We start from the raw sequence: 24205 nt of genomic DNA, 5'->3' as shown, positions 1-24205 counted from the left end.
GATTCCGGTGCACCGGACACGAATTAACGAACCTTTATACGCTTCTTTCATAGGCAGAGCGAGGGGAAGGGTGGATGTTGCAGCCAGTCGCGATCACGGTTATTCTCGACCGGAGATTGCGTACAAGCGAGCGGATCTACTTGAAATTCCTTGGCGTGTGACAATTCCGACACGCCACTCCGAAACACCGTGGCCATTGTTCCATTCCGTGATGCACGTACGCGTGACTGGCTTAATTAATCTAATTGGAGTGGTCGCGCGACTGGCAAAAGAAAAGAAGGATCTCGACGTTCGCCTGTCTACAGAGAGTGCTGGAAGAAGCGTACACGTGCGGTGCGCCGTGTTGAAGAGGCAACGAGCATCCGTGGCTCTTTCAGCGTGGCTTTGAACGATCGTGTGATAATCCTGTCGTTCCCATTCATGAGAACACTCGAATCATTGACATCGATGCGTTTCGGCATCGATGGCGTGATAGGAACAACCAGGGAAAATTAACCGGGCTCTGACGTTTCCGAACGGGAAGCTCGTCGGCTTAGGGGGTGGCGGGGGTGGATCCTCATCGCGCTTCGTTTTTGGAGAATACGATATTAATGGTTTACGAGTGGAGCACGGTTGTGTTCGGTGTTGAAGTGTCGAAATACTTGTCGAGTTAGCCCAATTACCGTGGATCCACTACGGCATGAATTCACGGAAGAAAAGATAGAGCTAGGGAGGATACAATTATGTGGAGGATGTGTAATAGACATGTCCAATTTGTAAAAAAACAAGTCATTAAATTGAAAAACCTATGAAAATGAACTATCTCCGGTTCATACATTTTTTAAACGTTTCTTGCACATACTTCGAATTTATCTTTGGGCGAATGCCTAAATATGGTGTCTTCGATTTACGAGAGAAACTGAAAGGATCTAGATAATTAAATTTTCTATTCCGAATACGTCGTAGAGTGATCTGAACCTAGAAATGCTATTTATAATCGGAAGTACTCTACCCGATCAGTAATTGATCAAACTTTAATGTTTCCGTTTGCGACACACGGTTGTAGCCGTGTTCCTTGTGCAGTATTTAGCATCAAGATTCTCGAGGAACTCGAATTAGCAAAGCTTCTTGCCCAAAGCTGCGCTACTCTGACTTATTAATTTTGCAGATATCGCGGGGATGTCGCGAATGTTTTAATGAAATCGAGTCGCGAACGAAGCTGCTAATAGAGTTTACACAGCCGCACAAGTTGAAGGCAGCGAGGACTTAGTATGCGAGGCAAGGACAATGGGGAGCGTTTAAATTAAAGGGAACGTGTAAATTTCGGCTGTGACGGACGAAAAGGCGCGTCGAGAATACGAAAATATGTATAGCACATTCTACGTTTCAACGCTGTCGCTTTGTTCTAGACGAAATTTAAAGCACAGCTGGAAAACTCATCTGTCTCTAAAAGTTCTTCTTTAAGGATCGTCTGAAATAAGACATAACGCGTCACTTTAAAACACCGAAGAAGATAATGAATAAATGATGGAATTTATTTAGTCTTCAAGAAAATGCTTCTTATGCTAATCGTACGTAACAATCATTCCAAGCAACTTGCCGAGTGAACTAAATTCTAACAAAGTAGTTACACATAATTCTCAGCGATTATCATAGAAATTATTCTATTCAGAAATTCTGCCTGGAAGGGGGCGAGAATTTCCAGAATCTGCAACGTCATTGAAACATACATTTCGAGAGTAAAGTAAAGAGCAGGAGCGATAGAAGTCGCTCGGTAAAGGGAATACGCGTTATTGGCTAAAAGTAAACGAGCAGCGTAGTTGCAGTTTCCCAGTGGAAATTGCATGATAAGACCGCGTAAGAAAGCCTTTGATGATATAAGCTCGATGGATTAAATGCTCGGACTCAGCTTACATTGTTTGCACGGTTGCATTCGAGTATCATTTCGAAATACAGGCTAAGAAGGAATACGCGAGTCGGCGTCGTATAATTGCATAATTGAAAACGAAATATTCGTTTAGCCACGCAATGGAACCGCGGTCGTACAGGTGATACAGGATTCGCTGGGTGGACATCGTGTATCAAATCGTCTTTTCATCTCACCTATTTGTACCTATTCAGGAGACGAGAAATCTCAGGCGATAATATCACATGGAACTGCGGATCCAGCGAACTGAATCTTCGATTCACAGCGCTACAACGAGCTCACCCCATTGTTCACGCATTGACAGGTATTGCGTCTCATATTGTTTAGCTCTTCCACAAACTTTTTATTCAGACAGACTTGTTGAATTATGTTAACAACAAAAAATTACAACCTCTAGCATTCATTTGATTCCACAGTTCTCGAACATTTCCATCCAGTCGCAAACACTCGGATTACATACACGTCGACAACATATTTTCGTTTGGTTCGATTAAAAGCGTACGCATGGAAATCGCGTGCGCGAATTTTTTTTTGTTGCACTCGATTGCTTATCCAATTTCGTCGAACACGTTGTTTTTTGTTCTCATCATTACGTAGACTCTTCGAGCGAGCATCGCGCCGAGGCACGGCGCGGCGTCGGCGTCGTGCAAATGCGAGTACGTGTTCCCGATGCGTTCCATCCACTACCCGATGTAAATAAAACCCTCCAAGGTGTGGGATTATACGCCAGGCAGACAGGCGGATAGGTAAACAGAAAGAAACGCGATCGAAATGCCAGTGTAAACGGTACGGTTATTAATACGTGTGCGGGATCAAGGAAAATTGATAAACTGACGAGATGCGCGCGACGATTGCGGAAGGCACTTGTGCGGTAGCGTGATGCAACCTGGAATTCGCTGATAACATGTTTTGTAATCTGATACGATGATTTGGAAAAAATGAAATCGATCATTGTGTAAATTATGGATGTAAAACGTACGACTATCTAACAACGAACGCGATTAAAAACCACTTTTCCATCCTCGGAGATGTGAATTCTAAACCAACAGATAGAAAGTATACATTGCATCGTTTGCGACGTAATGGAATAATATAATTATAAACAGTCGTCTCCAGAAAATCCTCCGAGCATCTGTTATTTATCTGCAAATTGAACCGCGTTAAATCGCAGTACGCGTTTCCATCGAACAGCGCATTAATATCCGAAAATCAATTGAATCGGCAACGCGACCGATTAAACTCTATCACTGGCGTATTACTAACTTTCTCGGTACGTGATTAAAATCGTTTATGTATACGTATAATGCGTTACATCGTTCGCGCTTCTGTGGATGTTTGTTTACTTTGTGCGTGAGTCGGTTTGGAACAACGCAGCGCATGCATTCGCCATTGACGACAGATATTATATTTTGAAAGAATTGCTCGCGAAATGTACTTGTACAATGTCTGGTATAATATATCGTTCCGACGATGCATTAATTTGCCTTCGCTTTGGAAAATCTTAAAACTGACAGCCGTGAAATATTTGAGACGCTAAACGCGAATGTGTGTAAATGATGCTCCGTCGGGCGGAAACTTCCTAAAAAATGTATGCATTGCTTCGGCAAAGTTGCTCGTTCGAAGAATCTCTTACAACTTCACAAAGAATAAACTTCATAATAAAAGTAGGGGGACACGTGAAAAATGTCATACGTCGCTTTTGAAAGGTTTCGACGAAACAACTTCACACGCATTTTATTTAAAGCTAGGTTCGCCTTAGGCTCCGTCTGCGTTGATATCAGCTCAACACTTTGCGCTCCATTGACGCGGTTATCCCAACATACGTAACATGTTCCACAATACTATTCGAGTTTCGATTGTGACAACAAAAACAGAGTTATGTACATTAGAAAATAGTAAATAAATGTTTTTTCTATTTTCAGTTTTTATTTATTTCTATATTTCCTACACGTTATAAAAGGTTGATTATTCTTTGATTGTACAATATTTTCTACTTACTTACCCTTACGGATTTATTTATACGAATAGATTCAACAGAACCTTTGTATAAAAGTATCAATTTATTATCGTTTAATAACAGAGCAATATCGATACAATTCTAATTCGCTTTAACGCGAAAAGGCACTGTCTCGACACACGGATTCACAGCGTTAAAGTATACTCGAGTCATACATAATTATAACTAATTGTAGCATCTTCAAGATAAAAGTTGATCGGGACCGTCTCACAAAAGCAAATCAGTCTTGAGCATTTATCCTTCAATTCTTGTGCCCTTTGTCGTACCCAAACTTCTTCCCAGCCTGATGATCACCCTTTTTCCCATAAGCTTGATGATGGCTGTAATGATCGTCGTGCCCGTGTTTCCCATGATGTCCCTTGTGATGAGCATCGATGTGACCCTTGTCGTGGTGTCCTTTCTTGCCCTTGTGATCCTCGTGATAGCCAGAGTGTTGATGTCCACCCTTCTTATGCTCACCCTCCTTTTTCTCGTGGTGCCCGTGGAAGTCACCGTGCTTCTTATGGTGGCCGCCTTTGTGGTAGTCGTCGTAGAACTTGTGCTCCTTGTGGTACTCGTCCTTGTGGAATTTGTTGTGGTAGCCCTTGGTCTTGTGGCCCTTCTTGTGACCCTTTTTCTCACCGAATTTGCCACCTTTGTGGCCCTTCTCGCCCTCGTGGTGCTCGCCGTACTTTTCGTGCTCGTCGTGATGAGCTTTCTTGTGGCCCCCGTGTTCCTCGTGGTGGCCCGCGTGGTGCTCCTTGTCGTGCTCACCCTTGTCGTTCTTATCGTGATGGTGATGACTCTTGTACCCTTTCTCGCCCTTGGCCTCGTGCTCTTCGTGGTGATCGGCGTGATGACTTTGCCCGCCGCTGGACTCGTGATGATGATCCTTGTGACCAGAAGCCGCGGGCACCAGGTCGCTTTTAGGCTCCTGATCGCTCGTACTCGAATCCGAAGTCGCCGAGGACTCGCCTTCCGCTATCTGAGCATCGCGACGAGGGCGATAAGCGTTTAGTTCTCGCGCGTGACAAGTCTGCAGCAGAAGCAGCAGACACGAAGCAACTGTGACAAGGTACGAGACTCGTCGCAGCATCTCGATCTGGTCTCGATGCGATCATCGAACTGATCACCGACCGACGCCGCGGGTGATACTTAAATATCCACGGTTCGATTATGTTCGTCACGGGGCTTCCCATCGTTTCCGCAGACTTCAACTTTCATCCGTGAGACCGCAAGCCTTCCGTCGCCATCGTTGTCGTAAGTGGGGCGGACCTGTTCACACTTTCTCGCGCTTGTAATGAAAATGATACGCTGTTTTTGGCGGGATTCGAGCAAAAAACTCGAAACTCGTTAGGTATGTCGAAAGAAATTCACATCATAGACGACGTAACAGCGCGAATCGAATTGTCGATAAACTGTCCAATATCGATTCTAATCCTATTAGTCGCGACATAAATTCGTTTCGTCTTCCCCACGACTCGTAAATGCCACGATATTTATAACGTCATAAGCTGAAATCAATTTTATTGGAATTCTACAGACTCTCGCGGAACATACATCACCGCTCGATGACCACCGTTCGTTTCTCGGATCGTTTCGCTAACTGCTTACCTATCCGTTCCGTTTATGCTGACCATTTTATGCGTCTTTGCAAAATCTTGGAGCAATTCAATATCTTTAAGATATTACCTTTGAAACTGTGCGCAACGCAGCAGTTATCTCGGCGCAGGAACATCTTGATCGTCGGTTATTTTACCGGGACCTAAGATAGCAAGTTCATCTGTAAAAAAGTTTGTGCCCACGAATGACAAGAAAGATCAACTCCAATCTGTTAATTGACGATCGGTAAATTATTCAATGCTACACTGGCTAACGAATCGAGTCCAGCTCGTCCCGGACGTCGATCGTTCAGGCTCATTAGCATTCCCACCGAGTGTCCGGAAATAACCAGACAGCGATTGGGAAGGAAGGGGTGTATCCGTGAACTCGATACAAAATCATCGACCTTTCTTTCGAAGCTACTTATTCCGCGGGTCGCAGCGCCGTCCTCGAATCTCCATTGCAAATCAGGAGAGCCGAATTCGCAGTTTGAAACGGTGATCGATAGATTCGAGCTCTTTACGACCTTATTTGGCAGGCTCTTCGGCTAGAGATTGGCTCCTCCGGCGTTGGCGCTGCATAATCAAGATAAAGATTGGTTACTGCAACGGCGTTCCATCGGGCTCCTTTAGACAGGGAGAAAACTGGATACCAGAGGCTCTGCCAACTTCGATTTGGACTCGGCATCGTCGTAACGGAGATTAGATTAGGTGGCGTTCCCTTTGGACCTTCCAGATGGAGAGATTGCTTTGTAAGCAGATCCAAGGACGCCGCCGCGCCGCGCGCCGGCTCGCATCTGGCGCGGGCGTGGAGTATCCGCTCCTTCGTTTGGTAAAGAAGAGGCCACCACCGACTATTAAATTAAGCTTTCGACTGTCCCACGATAACTCGAAAACATTTCAATCAAGTGCTATAGCGATCTCGTGCTCTGGCTATTTCTTTTTTATCGTCCAATGAAACGCGATTTTATTTTCTATCCTCTGACTCGACCGCTGGTTTCATTGCGAAACAGTTTTCTATCGAATGTAGTATCTTAGGTATTGAGAATTTTGTAAACTGGTGACGATTACGAAAGTAGATAGGAAGAAACAAATTATTCTCGAATGTAACATTTGCCACACGCAAGGACAAGTTAGACCGACCGCCAGCGCATTAAAATCTTTCCGTGAAACGCAACGGTGACCAGCGTTATCATACCCCGACGAATCCTCTGTCGTTTCAAATTTTCATTTCCAGGGAACGAACTTTTTCTTTTTTCACGGTTCTCCGCAACGACGTCAGATTCGAATACCTCTTTTACAGATTTGCTTAATTACAGCAAGCTCCGTGTCGCTCGCCAACGTGGCGAGGCAACGCCGCGAGACGGGTTCGGGGGTGTGCAATCAGTTGATGGCAACGAACCCCGACCCTCAGTCGTCCTCTAGCTGGAACTGCTTCGCATTCAAGGCTAACGCCTCGTCAACTGGCCACGTTTCCGCTCGGCCCCCTTCTTTTCCCTCCCCGAATCATCCCTTTAACTCTGCGAATAAAATCGACGAACAACGAAGGGCTAACCTCTTAAAACGATAATGAAATTGTTTTCTAATTTGAATCCAGTTAATTCTCCGTCGTGTGAATTATTTCTCTCCTTGGATTTATTATAGTTTTTGTATTTGTACATCCACGGAGTAACGAAGAATTTCGCCTATTTTCAGAATATCATATTATTCTCTCGTACATAATATACACCCCCGTCGTGCACCTACACCCACTGGTCTTTCAAGCTATCGGCGTACCGCTCGGTCGCAAAATGGCAACGGTAACACTTATGGGTAACGGCCCTAATTATAGTTTGCTCTGATAGTTTCGTGAACACTGGCCCATAAATTAGAGTCCCTTTGGTCATTTCGCGTGAGTTTACGATGCGTCAATTGCCACTGAGAGCGATACGACTGAACTGTTCCCCAGAGATAGGTGACTGATATTGCGCTCCTGACGCTAGAACCATGAATGTGGAAATGATCACTCTTTAATTAAAGACGTCTATCAAACTGTTAAACGTCTGTTTTTCTTCATAGTTTTATTCTAAAATAATACAGACGTGTATACGTTAGATAGGTAGATTCACTTACGATGATACACTCGAGAATACAATTAATTAATCGTTTAATATCCGAGAAGAACCGTCGGACAAGTTGTATGAATTTCGTATAATGGTCGGGCGACACACATCCCAGCCAAGTGTTGTTCGCGAATCCGACGAATGTCGTATCAAACGAGAGGCCTCGATGACAGCGGAAATCATCCTTTGTCACGCGCAGCGTTTAACAATAATTATCTAGAGCAATTAACGAACCGATTCCCTGTCCGTGGGCGTCACGAAAGTTTCCTCGTTATAAATAATTGCAAAATTTACCACGAATTTCCGCGTTCGGGGCGTCAAGCGCTGCACGTCCGCCGCAACTAGTCTGATGCGATGGTCGCGTGACTGAGCGTACTTTTTAACAAACACCCCCGGCGAGTTCTTCGTCGGTCGAGCAGGCCTACGCTAACGACGTCCCAGGGCTCTGCAACTACGTCCAATCCAAGACGAGCTGACAGGATTTTAACGCTACCGTTAGGTGTGTCTGTTGGGGGAGCAGTTTGGTCTACAACTTTCATGGAGTGGACTTTTTTTTAGTGTAATTACTTCAAGTTCTAGGTACAGAGGGGGAACATTGTTGCCTATGAAAGATGAGAGTAATAATGACACTGATATTATGGTATTCAAGCAACTCGCAGAAAAGAATTAAGATAGGCAGCTTTCTGATTGTCGGTACCAGAGGTGTTGCAACGCAATTTTTACTTTATTCGTTATGCAATCGCATGGAAATCAATATTTCGTTTTTAATAGCTGAAGCTTTCGGAACAGACAGTTTTTCGAGCTTGCAAATATCAGAATCGTACAGCTTGGTTATTAGTTACAATGACGTTCGAAACGAAACCGGGGCTCATGTTTCGAGTACAATTCCAACATCAAAATTGACATTTGATCCTCTCCAATTAAACTTACGTGACGGACGTGGAAATAGACATACCACATACTTTTTGCGAAAAAATCGACTACCTGTCATCTCTTTTTCCTTCATCGTTCCAGTTCTTAAATGACGTAACAAGAACATGTTTTCCGATTAATTTTTTGCGCGCGCTGACCGCTTACTATCTACTGGGACTAAATTAATTACCACGCGTCGACCATGGATAGACAATGCTAATTTAACGAGCTACGATAGACGGTAGATTTGAATAACTAATTGCAATTTTGATCGATTCATCGACGCGATACACTTGTAGAATATCATTAATTTCCGCAACAACAACGAGCTACCTTTAAGCAGCATTTAAATTGCACACCGCATTCGTTATGTAATAAATGCGTTGTATATTTGTAACGATTGATACTAGCGATATCGCAAAGTAACAATTGGAACGTTGGTAGCCGAAGCACAACGTGCGATGAAAACGCCGCGCCCGTCGCGCCGGGTCTTAACAAGGTACTGCAATGCAATTGCATTCGACCACGTTTATCGATTTTTCGTGATATCGTAAACAGCGATATTTACCTATACACAGTGTTAAATTTAATAACAATATTGCTTCGGTCGGCCGTCCATGGGTGAACGACCGTGACAACACGCCAATCACAATTCCATTAAAAGACATAAACAATCAACATTATTATTATCAACGATTGTTCTCGTGACTGTTCATTTTTAATGGATTTATCTTTAATTGTGTCGGTTGCATCGAGAAAAAAATATGCGGCGATCTAATAGAAGTTGTACTTGATATTAACGCTAACTTCAGTTGGTCGGTTTATACGATTACATTTTTACTGAAACATTCGACATCGAACATGAGCGTAGAAAACTTTCCTCAACACCCTACGCGGAGACTGTTCGAGTAAAATGGCTGACAATTCGAGGCCAATCCAGCCGGCAAGGATTAATAGTAATGGTTTCCCTGGTTTCCATGTTCGTCGCCGTAGTTCCTCGAGTAGGAGCTGTGGGTTTCGTAAGAACCGTCGTTTCCTTCTCCATCCGCATAGCTTTCACCATGACCGTAACTCGAGGATTCTGGTCCATGATCCGTATAGTGAGCATAGCTGCCGTGATCACTGGCTTCGACTTGTTCATTGCTCTGATCGTCATGGTCCCCCTCGTTGGCTGTGTAACGAGTATCGACGATGGTACCTGGGACAAATTTATAATTCTATTCCTAAACGAGCATAAAACATCGCCTTACGGTAATCGGCTTAAGCCTGTCGAATATTTGTACAGTAATCAATGTACGTACAAAAGTTATTAACAGGATATCGTTTAACTGAAAAATAATTAGTAGAATGGCCGGATATGCCGTTAAAATTAATACGGAACGAGCACGTAAGTAAATGCGTTCGGTTAATATCATTATCCTGACGTTGCAGTTTTATTGTCGATCGATGGCAAAGTTTGCCGAGGTAAACACGCGATGGGTGTAGATTGATTAGAAAGTTAAAAGCGAAAGAAATAAAAGTTAAAAGGCATCGACGTGGTTGGTCTTCGACCAACTGGTAACCAAGATTGAAAAAGCGACGAAATATTTCCGTAGAATTAAAATGGAAGGAGCCCATCGAAACTCGAATAACATTTTCTCTCGTAGAAAGAATAATTGCAATTGGTCGCGAGTTTTCGTCCAGTCAGGCCAAAAGCTCCGATACGCTTGGGTGAATTAAAATCGCGCAAAATCAAGATTAAAAGATACGCCAAAATGTTTTCGTTCAATCTACATAAAAGGATCCCGCTGAAACTTGATTAAAATTATCTTTCATACCAAGGAAAAATGCAATCGGCCACGATCCTCATCCAGCCACACACGGATACCGTCAAGTTACGTTCAATTAAAAATTCATGTTTGCCGAGTTCGCAAATTAGCTAGGAACGGCGTTTCTTGGGTCCCCTTGTTCGCGATGGTTGCCGTGCAATTACGTACTTTACATTGTACAATTTCGCTCTACCTGCACCCTCGTGATCACCGCTTTTCCTGGAACGAGAGCCAGCATCGTCGTGGTGGCTACTTTTCTTGTCGCCATGCTCTCCGCCGTAGGCAGCGTATTTCTCGAATGCGTACTTGTCGCCATCCTGCTTGTGGAAAGTGTCGAGGATCTTATAGCCGTGATTGCCCTTGTTGTAGGTTGCCGTCATGTAACCCTTCTCGCCCTCGGCGTCGCTGCCGTACGTCTTATAGTATCCTCCCTCGTCTGATTTCCCTAAAACCACCGTGATATTCGTCCTCGTTATCGCTTATGACACCGCCAACCCTCGCGAATACTCCAGACAGAGAGAGGCTTAAGGCTCTCACCTAATCCTTTTCGCGAACTGTCTTGCCAGTCGTTTTCACACTCTCTACTTTGCTGGAAGAATTATATCGCAGTGAAAATAGCGTCGTAGAAATTTCAGGGATTACCTTTCAAAAAGGAGATACTGTTTTCTTAGAAAACAGGATTCTCAAACAAGTAACGTTCAAAAAGTACACTTTCCGACTTTTCGAATCCAGCTCGATGAACATTTGTAAGATTCATCGGACATTGGTATTATTAGCGAATTTTTAGTTTATTTGCATTTAATTTTCTCGATGGGAAAACCAAAAGAGAGGACCATTTCTCTAAATTGATTAATAGGAAACGTATTCAATCGAATAAACGTTGCCCAGAATCAAATTTATTCCGCGTTGACAATCAAAAATATTCTCATGTTAGCTGCATCGTTATTGATATTACTGGGAGCGAAATGTATTATCAGGGAAATCTTATCATCGCGCAACGCATCAAAATTTATACGATCATCGGAAAGCCATTCTCGTTGTTTATTTTATTGTTTTCCGAACGTAAATAAACCGCCAAGTTAATCAGTTAATGGGAATCTAGTAATTACTTAAACAGAATCGATTATTATACGTATAGCTTTGGAACTTCCACGCGCATATTTCGAAATTCAGGGATTATTTGAATCGTAAATTATATGCTGTTTACGATTACGGTAAACTTGGAACAATTTTTACTGGAAGGTAGAAATGAAGTTTCTCGGAATTCTTATTTTACCAACACAGCCAATTAGTACCAGTTCTCGACAAAGAGACATAAACAACTTACCAGAGACATTTTTCACGTGCTTTTTGGGAGCACGATCCTTTCCTGGCGCGTTTCCTGCGCCAAGAAGATCCTCGACTTCCGTGGCAATGGTAAAGGTTAATGGTGCCGCTTCTCGAACGCCCCGACGAATCGACTCGACGCTGACGTCGCTGACGTCATCGATAGCCGCAGTCCAACCGCGACACGCGAAAATAGTAAGCAGGAGAGGTCCTCGCCACATATCGTCGACGATCCGGATTCACCGATATCGGTATCGATCGTTTGTGTGCTAAGCACGAGCAAAGGCAGCTTTATTCGCCTCCTCCCACTCAACTCTGTCTACGAATTTTCTTCGCGGCAGAAGGGATACCGATGCAAATCACGGAGACTGAACAAATTTCGCAACAACTTGGAGCTGTCGAGTTTTTGAGATGTCACGATCGCTTCTGGAATTAGGGCAGTCAGAAGTAGCAAAATCGAGGTTGTCTTAGGATTCGGTTGCGACGATGAAACTGATATTAGACCCGTAGGACAGGGGTGTTTAAATTGGACGATTCACTAGAATTTTTTAAACCAAAAACCTGTGTCTTTCGGATATCGATAACAGAACTTTCTCTCGTCGCGAAATTGCTTTCTACCCAACTCGAGCAACTCGACGCAAGGTTTCGTTCTTACGGCGAAAAGATTTAAGCACAAAAACAAGAAACTCTTGGAAACTAGGATGGACGCGTGCCGCACGAGTGATTTTACACTTTCCATGACAGCGGGAATAAAGAGATCGATCGGTACACAATCGAGTGACATAACGGCATCGAGATCGTTGCTCCGCGCGAAAGCGTTCCCATTTTTTCGTCCCAGCGATTGACGCAGAATCGACATTTCTTACACGAGCGATCGTTTTTCGGTTGTTCATTATTTCACATCTGTTACAGAGACGTTTCAGTCATTCGGTTGTAACGCGAATCGTTAGAAGCATCGCGAATGACCGTTCCTAGGGACGTTTTTGTCAGATCGATTCCGGGACTGTTGGAAATTGTGTAAGCGAAACGAACATAAGACGCGGTTACGTGAACTCTGTAATCGCGTATATACAGTGATTCTAGAAATTTGGAATTTGTCCTTTCTGAGCGAAGATAGAAATAGGAAAGAGCTAAAAGCTCTTTTAATTTACAAACATTCGATACACGTGTGAATTTAGGCAATATTTTAAAGAACAGCTTTCGAAAGTTGCTGAAAAATGTTTTTTTTTTTCATTGTACAGTAATAAACATACCTTGCCCTTCTTTTTAACTGTTAAGTTCTGAAATACTTCGAGGCGCAGTTATTAAGAATTTTTTGCTTCGAATAGCATGCGTGACGAAGACTGTCTTCGTCGCGAATAAAATGTCGTCGCAGGGAATGCCGTTCATAGGACGAGAGAATTTCAGCCATCCACCCAGCCACGGGCATAATTCTTCTGGTCTATTTAAAGCAAAAATAAAAAAGAAAGACGAAGAAGAAGATGAAGACCGAGAAGGAGAAGAGGAATGGAAGCGTCAGAAGCGTCGACATAATCGAGCTTAAAACCGCGCGAACCGGTCGCCGCAAGCCGACGCTAAGCGCCCTAGATGCTTGCCACGCCAGCTTCCATCGAGATAATCCGGTAATTTGAAAATCTTGGATGAAATGTAACTCTCTGAAACGATTCGCCATCTTGTTCTCTGTCCGAATCCTCGTTCCTTCGACTTTTGTTGGAACGCGATTCGAATTAATGAAAGCGGTCGTGTCAGAATCAAAGGAAGAATGAATATTAACTTAATTAATCTGGGATCCTGATTTAATAAATGCGAGGAACTGGGGTTTGGCGAATTTCAGAGGCCTTAAGCGTTTCGAGAAATTCTGTGAATTTTGCTCGTGCGAAAGTCTGGACTTGGACGACTTTAATTTACTTACTTATTACGATCGTTGAAGTGGTGATTATCGCAAAATGATATATCGCCCTACGAAAAACAGCTATAAACGCTGCGAGGCCAAAAGAAAATGTAAAGCGCAATGTTTTCTGAGGTGAAGCTCTCTTTAACGAGTTTCCATCAATCTCGTGAAAGACAAGAAAACTGTTCGAAAGATAAATATAAATAAAAGCGCAGTTCCCTCATCAGCCGACATTATCGATATACTGGACAGCATTGCAAAACGAGCTGCAAGTTCTTGTGAAAGTTTATCCCGAAGGCCGTTCTTTATTTTTCCTTGGCCTACCCCTCGGAAATCCGTTAAAGGACACCCATTAATCAGCCTGTTCTTTTGCCCGTGTCAAGCCCTCGGTTTCCTATAGCTTGCCGACGGGGGGCGTCAAAAACTGAGGAGACATCTTCGTTGCCTTTGTGAACTACAATATAATAATGTCTTAGTTACGGTGTACAACAAGGATTACACGTATAAAATTGGCACGAAGGACGAAGATTTACATGGGTTACAGGTTTCATTAAAGGATTGGACCGAGCCCCAAATGTATACAGCCGTTGCAAACAACTAAACTGCATTTTAAACTTGCTGCAATTTAGCCAGTGATCGTATTAATTCTCGTAACGGGCTTTCGAGAAAGATCAGTGGAAGGCAAAAGCAGGCGGCATAAAGAGCGGTAAAAATTGCACGTGCGAAGGGAAATAGGAGAGATAAGTCCGCGGGAATGCGTTTCGAGGGAAAACAGAGCGCGGCAATTTTCACGAGCAACGGCGCTCTTTATTAAAACCGCCAAGTCCGTTTCGGTGTAATGAAATTAAAAGTAAACATTGCTCCGCGATTTATCCCGAAGCCCGGTCCTCCCGTTCCCGTGTTCCCGTGCTGGAAACTCGGTAGATCCAACCGAACGGAAAAATGCGTTGATCGAGCTCGAGTGTACACGTACACACGCGCCTAGGCACGGATGTCGACGCACCAGCCGGGAAAACGACAGCCATTCTTCCTAAATAACGCTAGCCAACCCCGCTGGATATACATATTTCTCGCAAGCGGATTCGCAACCCTGACATGACGTCGCGTACCGTATCGAGCATCTGTATGTATAACGACACGCGAAACGTCGATACTCGAGGCGCCGAATACATTAGGACGTCTGTCCCTGCCAACATTCCAACAGCTATCGATTACATACGTCAAATCTCTGTACGTACTTGGAATATATCGCACCTCATGCGATTTACCAGTCACCTACCCGTGGCTTTCTCCAAGGAAGTCCACGTACTCGACTTACTAGAATTACCGATGTATTCCGAGTTGATTCATTCTTATATTGTCACTGTAGTTTCAAATAGGTTTTCAGTTTATCATTAGGTAAATCAGTTTAAATCATAAAACATCTAACGGCGTTAGCTGTACAGATTTCGAAAAGTACATCTCGATGCTTGACTTGCAGTAATAGCGTGCAATTCGAATTTATCGACTCATTGGAAGTAGCTCCGCGCACGAACGGTAACGATTGAATTATGAAATTGAACGATTCCTGGACACTCGACGGTAACAATTTTATCGGTTCACGGCTCGCTATATTTGGCGTCATCGAGGAGATAATACAGAACGGTGGAACACGTTTCGTCCCTTTTGCGAGAAATTGAGGAAATAAATCGCGTAAGGAAATCAGGAGATACAGAAGTTCGATTCCACTCGAATGACCTCATTTCTGGCAAGGATTCCAAAGATTTTATCGTTAAACTTGCCCCCCCTCTCTGTCTCATGACGTACATCGATAATACCAGCCATCGAGTATAGCTGTAAAATGTGCGAACATCCACCCTTTTCGCTTGGTAAGTGATTTGTATCACTTCTCGATTACCAAGCCATTCGTATCGCTTTCTGCTTAGCAAGCGCATTGCACTTTTTTCAATTACTCGGCGACTTTTATTTTTTTCTGATTATTAAGCGACTGTGGTGAAACGATTGCTGCGTTGTCTCTTTTGATTAAATTTCCGAACACTTAGAGAATCCATCTACAGACACGAAAAGATCAAATTTTATAGCGACATATGCATCCTTTTCGGAAACCAATCAACGAACCAACACTTCAGTTCCGAGTAACTTTTTCCTCCCACAGCTTCCAAGAATATCGAGTAAACAATCAAAGAACTCTTTTCGAAAACCCACCAATCAAGCATATTGTCGTGTCTGCCCCAACGGCGAAGGCCAATATAATAAAAGACAGCGGAAACTGATTCAATCTAGCGTATCCCTCGAGAATCATCTCGTTTCTCTTCGATCATGTTGTCGTGGACTGTATACGACTCTGTTCCTCCTCGATATCCGACATTCCTCCCTGCGTCATTTTCCGAAATCTGCTCGACTCTCGCTACAGACGGGAAAGATAGTAAACTTCTTTGTCAGAGATTCCGCAATGGGGTAGTTCCTCGCGATGGAATGGTGCACACCAGCCTCTCGAATATTTTTACACTATTTGTGACATACAAATATAGCGTAACATCCAAGCGGACGTTCTCGTCGGCCGCCGTTGATATTCGATGAAATTTTCCTCCTAACGAGGTGTCAGGAGATATCTGGCACTGATTCGATTTCACGGAGAACTCTTCTCGTTCTTTGGTAAAATTCAATTTCGTCTTGAATCTCAGAACCTGTCGCGGAACAAGTTAGACTGCATTTGAACCGGGACGGGCAACTAATTAAACGCCCCTCTGAGATTTGCATTTCTCCGATCAGCTGAACATCCTTCCAATTTTTCCTCCAAGTAAATTCCAAGGAAGCGTTCCAGCGAAATTCTTTCCGAGACTTCCCTTGGACATAATCTTGCTGGAAACTGTCGAACGAATCCGATTCCAAAGCATTTTCTTAGAATTTTGGAATGAGACGTAGACGAGGAATTTTTTGATAGCGTCTGTCTTTCCGATTTAACGTAAACACTGTTGATATGTTTATTCAGAAGCCTAATTAACCAAACCTAGAAATCTAAACCACCCTACGTTCGCAATCGCTGGCAAAAATCGGGGTGAAAATTCTCCAGCGGGAGTAATCGTAACGAGCAAGGAAGACGAAGCAGCCAGAAGAAGAAGAAGAAGATGGCTCCTGCAGGCTGGTAAGTCGGAGGTGGATGGATTCTGTCGGGATTCAAGCTGATGCCATTCATCTTCGTCTCTTGAGTGAGCAACGAGCTAGCCTTGGCTCTCCGCTGCTACGGGACACGCTCCTCTATCATGTTCACCAATACTTTGATCCCTTCGCTGTTTCACCCTGTTTCTTGTGTACGGATGCATGCCTCGTTTCGACTTATTTTATCCCTCAACCCCCGCCGGCGTACCTACAGTCTTTCCCGTTCGACGCTGCTGCCTCTTTATCAGCCGTTTTTGCCCGTGAAACTTTTATTTGATCAATGACGAGGCGAAAACTTTTTGGCGTTCCTCTGCGCTGATAATTGAGTTGCGTACTTCGCCACAGCTCCGTGCCGCGTCTAGGAAATTGAGGGATTAATATTTCAACCGAAGATGTTTCGTAAATTTTGTAACGCAATGTACCATCAGGGGTGGCCTCGGCGGGGTTCATTTGGACACGGTATCTTTTTTCTTGCGTGGGTCGTTACGGTTACGGTTTAGCGTGTTTAAGAAGGTACCGTCGAAATGACCAACAAAACATAAACAAAACGATGAACGTGACTTTACGAAAGAGGATTCACGTGAATTTCTCTATACATTGAGATTGATGTGAAAATGTATATCACATCTAAAAAATCACTGAAATATCAAATTTACAATGAAATAATTTAGCGATTCGGGTGTTTACCATTCTTTCAAGTAGATCTATTTCCACTTTCCACTTTTACAACAAAATTAAATACTGTATGTTTTCTGCCAGTCGCTTCGTCGACTAAAGAAAGACACGTACCGATGAGCTGAATCAATTGTAGCCCAAGACCGTTGGCACCGTCGTACTTTTCTTCCGACGCAAACGAGATTCTTTTCCATGGGAATCCCATTAATCACGCGCGTCTACGCTGAAGTGATACATTCCAGCGGGTTGGATTGGTTCGAATGGTTCGCGAGGAGTTTTCACTCGATCTCATTTGCCGGCGCAGCCAAGCATAACCCACGACTCTAAACACTTTTCCAACCCGATCTCAACTCCTCGGGATCTAACTTCTCGGGGCTTCCTCGATGTTACACCTCGCTACTACTCCTTAGACAGTTTTCGGGTCTCGTTCCCTTTTCCTCTCCCATTTCACTCCTCTTCCTTCTTACGTTTCCTAACCTGATAACCCCCGTGCTATCGATTTTCTTTTCGTTAATCCGCTCGTCACTCCATGGAGCCGTCTCTATCGGTGGTTCCCGAGGCGATCTCTGCGATGAGACTTCGTTCTTAGCCACCAGGGCTCCAAACTGTCGCTATGAGTTTCTTACGACGCTCGACGTAATGATTTTTTTCGTCCGTGTACTGATACCAATTTTAAGAACCGCTAGGGATGAACTAAACCCCCCTAACTGGCACAGAGTAACAGCATTTCTCTCTGTATTGTATTTATTTAAAAGTATTCGCGTCAGACGCAGAAATTGAAACAGCCTCGTACGTGTCGGAGCGTGATGGGCACGCGACGCCGACGCCGACGTCGACGCCGACGCCGACAGCTCGGCGTGTGCATGGGATTCGTGGGAACCCTTTATCCAGCGCTGTTTCTCTCACCCTCTTTTTCACGAAAGCGTGCGCCGAATTGAAAGGTACACGGGCAGAACGCGTGGTAATGGAGAAGTCGAATTATCGCACAGCTCCGCTGCAAATGGCTTTCCAATCCGTATGGTGGGGCAGACGCGCCGATTTCCCGCGCAATTTTAAGCGGCAAATGAATTCGAAAAGGCTGCGCTCTGGAATAGCATTCCGCTCGAAACGACGGAATTCTTTCTGATGTGAAAGCTGCTCGAGCTCTCTCTTCGTCTCTTTTTAGAATATTCCCCCTTTCGACGAGGCCATTTCACTCGCGGCGTGAAATTAAATTTCCCGTTCGTTCGACGATATTAGCGTCCGCCAAAAATCGATTACCAACAGCGGAGTTTGCGTGTTGGGCAAATGCAACGAATTCCGACACTGGCTCATTTGACCTTTGCGTATGTTTTAGTGACATCAACAACTTGGTAACGTGGACCCTTTTGGACCACTCGCTATTATTCGAATTCATTTTGATTAGATGCGATGCGAGAAAAACGTTGAATCGTCTGATTCATCGATAACTTTAACGACTTATTTTCGACAATTGCGACATTTTCGTAAGACAAAGTCGTAAATCGGTGGTTAACAGATTTCATTGTCAGATCAACCGCAGTCCCACGTGACAAAGGTAATCCATCGTGTATTGGAATCGATTACAATTTCTGACGAACACAGCGGCGATGATTTACGAAAATTGTTGATTTTATGGCGTTTTGTACGGAACTGCTACCGTTTACTCGAGCAAGCGCTCCTGGTGTTCGATAAACGCGGTGGAAGAGGTACGACGAGCAGGAGAAACTCGATTGAATTGAGCTCCGAGGCGAGGTGTAATTATACGAATGTAACGCGGCGATGTAGTGTCGCGTCTTTACGAGTTTTATCGCCGCGAAGTGTAATTGACTGTCGATAAACGATCGCGGCAAATTGCTGTTGACATTTCACGATTTGTCCGAAGAAAAATGTTTTACAATTTTTAGTGAGGAACGATTAGTAACATTAGTATCGAGTGAAAACTAATTGGTATATCGGAATGTCAAGATTAGGCTAGCGAAGGCGGTTCATAGTGTGCATGTTTTACTATACCGATAAACTGTCGCGAAAAAAACTTCTCGACGAGCAACAAAAGGAAAAAGAAGACTGGGAGACAACAAAAGCAGCGTCTGCTGTACAAAAAGAAGCGCAGGCCGATGTTAGACACGGAAACCTGCGCTTCGTTGCAGTCTGCCAACGTCGAGGATTTTCCTCGACTTTAGGTACGCTTTCGTTGAGTTCCAGGCTGTTTTCCATTTTTTCCTTTCCAGTTTATTAAACCTAGTATCTATCCTTCCGATAAAAGATACATCTCAAGATTTAAACGTCCGATGCAACATTTCTATTACGCCTTTTATTGCAATTTCTAGCTTCGTTTTATCACGATATTTGGGTATTCATAAAACACTGCCTTTCTAGAGCAAAAAAAAAGGAATAGCGTACGGAATGAAAGTTATTTCTTGTTTATTCGCATGAGCAGTATATTTATTCCCTCGTTCCTATGCGCTCTGTAGTGCCGGAAAATACGAGAACCGTGGGCCAGCATTAAGCCAAAGCATTATGACCACGAGCTGTATCCTTGACAGCTTAACCACTTTGCGAACACAGGAGAAAGAAAAGAAGCTAGAGGCTACTACGCTTGCTGCTACGCAATCGTGGCAGCGGCGCGCGCTTTACTTCGTGTGCTCGCAGAGAGTTGTGTTCTATCTCGGTTTCTGCAGCCTTTCAATGAAGAAGAAGAGTATCGTGCTTAGACAGGTGGAGATCTCGCTTCACTGGGGCAACAGAAATTCCACCATCGTCGGACAGCCACGGGCTTTTTCAAAGAATCCTTCAGTTCCCTTTTCAAACTTCCTCCTCCCTTGTTTCTTGCGAGAAATGAATCCACTCGTGCAAGATTTTTTTTAAAGAGCTATTTATTCTACATTCGAATTAATATCTGAGACTAGACTCGATACCAATCAGCATAAAACTTACTCAAAGCTTTGTGGTTAACGTTAACGAGAATGTTCATTATTGAATACAGTAATTCTATATGAAAGCCTCGGTGCAAGTATCGGACGTGGCAAATGGGTGTTGTTTGTATCGAAGATTCGAGCTTGATAATTAACAATTAATTATAATAGCTTATATTTTCGTTCGTTCGATAGGGAGTTATTTGTAACTAAACGACCGAAATTCGAACGAATCTCGTTCGAATACGATACATGTTTTATTGTTCTTCATTAAAATATATTGCTATTATTATAGTATGCGTTGGCAAATTTGGTATTAGCTCGATGTTAATTAAAATCGTTTTTCTCGCTTGGCTAACGGGAAGCGTCATCGACAAGTTAAATGGAAATCGTGGAAAATTTGTTAAGACGTATCTAAGCTAACGAGTGTTCGACTTGCATTTACGTTCTAGATATACTATTGAAAATGAATTATAGCTGTGCAAAAGTTAACGCGATAGACGATTTTTTTGCCAATGCATTTTAAAGGATGCTGGACATCGATATTCGCAAGGCAGCACCGCTTTGATGCCAAGGTAGTCAACGATCGATAGATAAGTTACGGGCAAACGGAAATCCTGGCGAATACACGGACTATCGGACGGATTCCGGGATCAGCGCATTGAAATTCAGTGGCAACGCAACTGGCCAGAGAAGCTGAGGAAGTCGTAAGGTCGCAATGAGGAAGTTCTTTCTCTCTATCGCTGGCCAGTCGAGAAAGGTCCACGGGGGCTACCTGAACCGTTTGAATCTTCGTGAGACAAGCCGTAGAATAAGTGGGCGACGAACCTGGCGGACAGGACGCGGTGGCGAAGGGTCGAGAAAGGATATCGGCTCGCCTCCTCTCCCGCTGAGAACTTCTCGATGCAGTTCACTCGTATATACTCGGACGAAACTGTGCCCGAGGAAAGTCCAAAAGGTACCAGAGACTTCTATTTGATGGTGGTACCGCGGAGCGTGGCATGCAAACTTGTACGCCTTGGCAAAAGCTTTCGCAGTGTTATCGATAGAACGTCGGATCTTGGTAGGTTCTCTCGTAAATACTTAGGCGTCTGGTGGGGCCGGTAGGATATTCGAGACACGGCCAAGAGAATTCGATATCCTCAGTTCGTTCATCCGAAACCGTAAGACAATTTCTCAGCGTGTAAGGTGAGCAGGTCGAGACCTGTATCGATAAGATAGATACGAAATCTTTGATCTCCGCTTCCAAAGATAGATAATATTTACAGCGGCCTAACCAAAAAGAAGAATAAGTCGTAGCGTCGATAGTTTGATTAAAGCAAGATCGATATTCGTTTCTGGAAATGTTTTAATCAACAACGGAACGCTGTGCGATTGCCAAGATACGTCAGATGTCGCGACGCGATGGCCCATTCGTTCTGAACGTTTCAATTTTACTCCATTTACGCAAAAGGATTGCGCTCGAAATGAATCCCTTCGACGCGAATGCCAGACATCCGCGTTCTTTGAGAAATGGCCTTTATCGTCTCCCGGGAGAACAAATCGTTCGTGTATTAGTGGAAAATGATCCAACTGCTCCGGTGCTCGGGAAACGTAGATTACTTCGACTGGAAAAATGATCGTTCTTAATCGTGATCACTCGATAAAATTCGATTTGAGCACTCGGTTTACAAACTGAACTATAGCAGCAGCGATAACAATGGAAAATTCCTTCTCGACCAAGCATCCAACGAAGCACGCGAGTACACTTCGGGCTCGTAAGAAAGCAACGATCGTTGTTCATGGGCCATCTTCTCGCAGTTACACTCGGGTTAGTTAGCAGCTACTGGGCCAGGTATTATCAGCGAACCGGGCACACTAGAACGTCTAAGTTAACATTAAAGAAGCCCAGCGGAAGCGTCGACTTCGTTAAAGCTTGTCGGGCGTTTTACGTTGCTTTTGTCCTGGTAATAGAGTATTAAGCAGGTGAGATCTGATAAGGGCACTCCTGCAAACAGTGTTCCGCGCTGCTAGTGAAGTCTGATTTCAGTGTCGTCGCAGACCCTTGGACGTTCACGGTTCACAGCCGTTTCATGCGAAGAATGAGAGCTTAAAGAGAAGACGGCCTTAATTTAAACGAGATCTTATCGCGTGACATTATTGATGTGCCTCGCGGAAGAAGTAGCGCCGAAATACAATACTTAGCATTTCGTTCGCATTCCCCCGCGAAGCGAGGGAAACTTTCCGAGGTAACATCATCCCGGGAACTTCTTCCTTATACGAATGGCACTCCAAGTCTCGCCAACTTGCTTATTTCATGCGGGCGGTAGGCCTCTTCTGGTTGTATGTACCTGCAACACTTTTCTATGGGGTTTCTTCAACCTCTTCGCAATTGTTGTCTTGTAGGAAGTTTTCGGTTGCATCGGTTAGAAAGATCGTTGACTTGTTCGGGTCACGCAGCTGGTACACTTGGTACCTTTTCGTTGTGGGATCTTTTCGAAAGTGTATATTCTGAGGTTTCGTAGAATACAAAATCTAAAATATTTCTCGATTCCTAGGAGTCGCAAGTAGATAAACTCCTTAAAGTATACTTGGGCACGAGTCAACAAGAGACAACAGTAAAGGTATCGAAACAATGATTGTTACGCTCAGTCCCGCGAACGCAAGAAATGATTTTGAGTGGAAGGGCGTCATTAAGGATTCTCGAAAATCGCTATCATCCAAGTAACGAGGACGTTCTGGTATCGCGGAAGAAGTTGGGCGACGAGGGTCAGCGGATGTCAAGAGGGGCTCGAGAGTGCAGAGCAGACTTTCGGTGAGACGGAGACTCGATTTAAATGAGATCTTATCCGTGCCGCTATCGATCATGCGGCCAACAGCATACTTTAGAAATGTTCGTGATTTCCTTGCCGTTCCCGGTTTCGATTAGGGGAACGAACTTTTCCTACGACCGATACAAGTTCCCCGTCGGTTTAACTACTTTCATAGTTTATAAACGTGTGGTCCACCGCGATGCCCTGCAATTAAATTTCCCACAACTCTTGTTGTTCCTACCCTGAGGAATTTTCTAGTTTCGAACCCCGTATCGGTGTCGAGATTTTAAAGGGGGAAGAAATTCTGACGCGCTTCGATGGAATTTCCGCGGAATTTCGGATCTAGTATCCTCGTACAACCGCGAACAAGAAGTTGAATCGAAAACTCAACTTTTTTGAAGATTTTTCAACGTACAGAAGGGTGGACGTAATCAAACAATAACAAATCGTATAAATAAGCAAAAAGTGGAGAAATTCCTGTCAGGTAGGCAAAAAAAAGCATTTTAATCTCTCAAGAAAAGTTTCAACGTGGACGTCTATTCGTTATTACGATCCCACCGATCCGTCCCCGGTATTTAAATAAAGTGTCGCCGGCGTAGCGCCGACGTGACTTTACGATTGGACGGGCGAGGGCATTCTTGATGCCTTGGAAAAGAGGGCAGCGTTAGAATACGAGATAAGAATGCTTAACTCCGGAGAAACAAAGCGAAAAAGAAAGAAAGAAGCACGAAAAACGATACCGAGAAGTCGGAGTATCAGGGGGTAGAATGGAGAAAATAGGAAAAAGGGACTGAAATGGCACTATCGCAAAGAGACAGCTAGAGAAAGCGAAGTAGAACGAAAAGAAAAGGTTCCTGGCGGGGAAACAAGAGGGCGAAAAGAAGATTATTAAGAAAAAAAATGAGGGAAAGAAGAAAGTGGACCTAATTAAAATCATTAAAAATGTATGGGAGCAAGGTACGCATCAAACAAGGAAACAGGCTTGTAAGAGGTTTCATCTGTAACAGGTACAGGATCAGACATCCGGACCAGGCTATCCATATGACTCGTTTCTCTGGTGGCGAGAACGTGAGACAACGCCACACGCTTATCGAACGTTCAATATCCCAAAGTAGAAAAGGGAGG

At 43.9% G+C, this 24205-nt stretch overlaps 2 protein-coding genes across 2 annotated transcripts; both read right to left on the bottom strand.

Annotated features, from left to right (window-relative positions):
- Positions 1-3882: 3882 nt before the first annotated feature.
- Positions 3883-5003, bottom strand: LOC128875011 (histidine-rich glycoprotein-like). Its single transcript, XM_054120289.1, has one exon. It carries the CDS (start codon positions 4996-4998, stop codon positions 4165-4167), a length of 834 nt encoding a protein of 277 aa, XP_053976264.1. The 5' UTR covers positions 4999-5003; the 3' UTR covers positions 3883-4164.
- Positions 5004-7588: 2585 nt separating this feature from the next.
- On the bottom strand, positions 7589-11933 carry LOC128874772 (uncharacterized). The gene is made up of 3 exons (XM_054119831.1): positions 11653-11933; positions 10519-10770; positions 7589-9715 (listed from the first exon to the last, which is right to left on the bottom strand). Exons 1-3 carry the CDS (start codon positions 11870-11872, stop codon positions 9468-9470), a joined length of 720 nt encoding a protein of 239 aa, XP_053975806.1. The 5' UTR covers positions 11873-11933; the 3' UTR covers positions 7589-9467.
- Between the last annotated feature and the right edge of the window lie 12272 nt (positions 11934-24205).

The sequence above is a fragment of the Hylaeus volcanicus genome, chromosome 4, assembly GCF_026283585.1.
Source record: "Hylaeus volcanicus isolate JK05 chromosome 4, UHH_iyHylVolc1.0_haploid, whole genome shotgun sequence".
Lineage (NCBI taxonomy): Eukaryota > Metazoa > Arthropoda > Insecta > Hymenoptera > Colletidae > Hylaeus > Hylaeus volcanicus.
Note: the sequence above shows the minus strand (reverse complement) of the source record. Positions and strands in the feature narration are given on the sequence as shown.

Excerpts from the sequence above, each read along its gene's own strand:
- LOC128875011 (XM_054120289.1), bottom strand. The coding sequence starts at position 4,998 with ATGCTGCGACGAGTCTCGTACCTTGTCACAGTTGCTTCGTGTCTGCTG.
- LOC128874772 (XM_054119831.1), bottom strand. The coding sequence starts at position 11,872 with ATGTGGCGAGGACCTCTCCTGCTTACTATTTTCGCGTGTCGCGGTTGG. Across the intron at positions 10,771-11,652 it reads GCACGTGAAAAATGTCTCTG|GGAAATCAGACGAGGGAGGA; the intron begins GTAAGTTGTTTA and ends CGGTGGTTTTAG. Across the intron at positions 9,716-10,518 it reads CGGTGATCACGAGGGTGCAG|GTACCATCGTCGATACTCGT; the intron begins GTAGAGCGAAAT and ends AATTTGTCCCAG.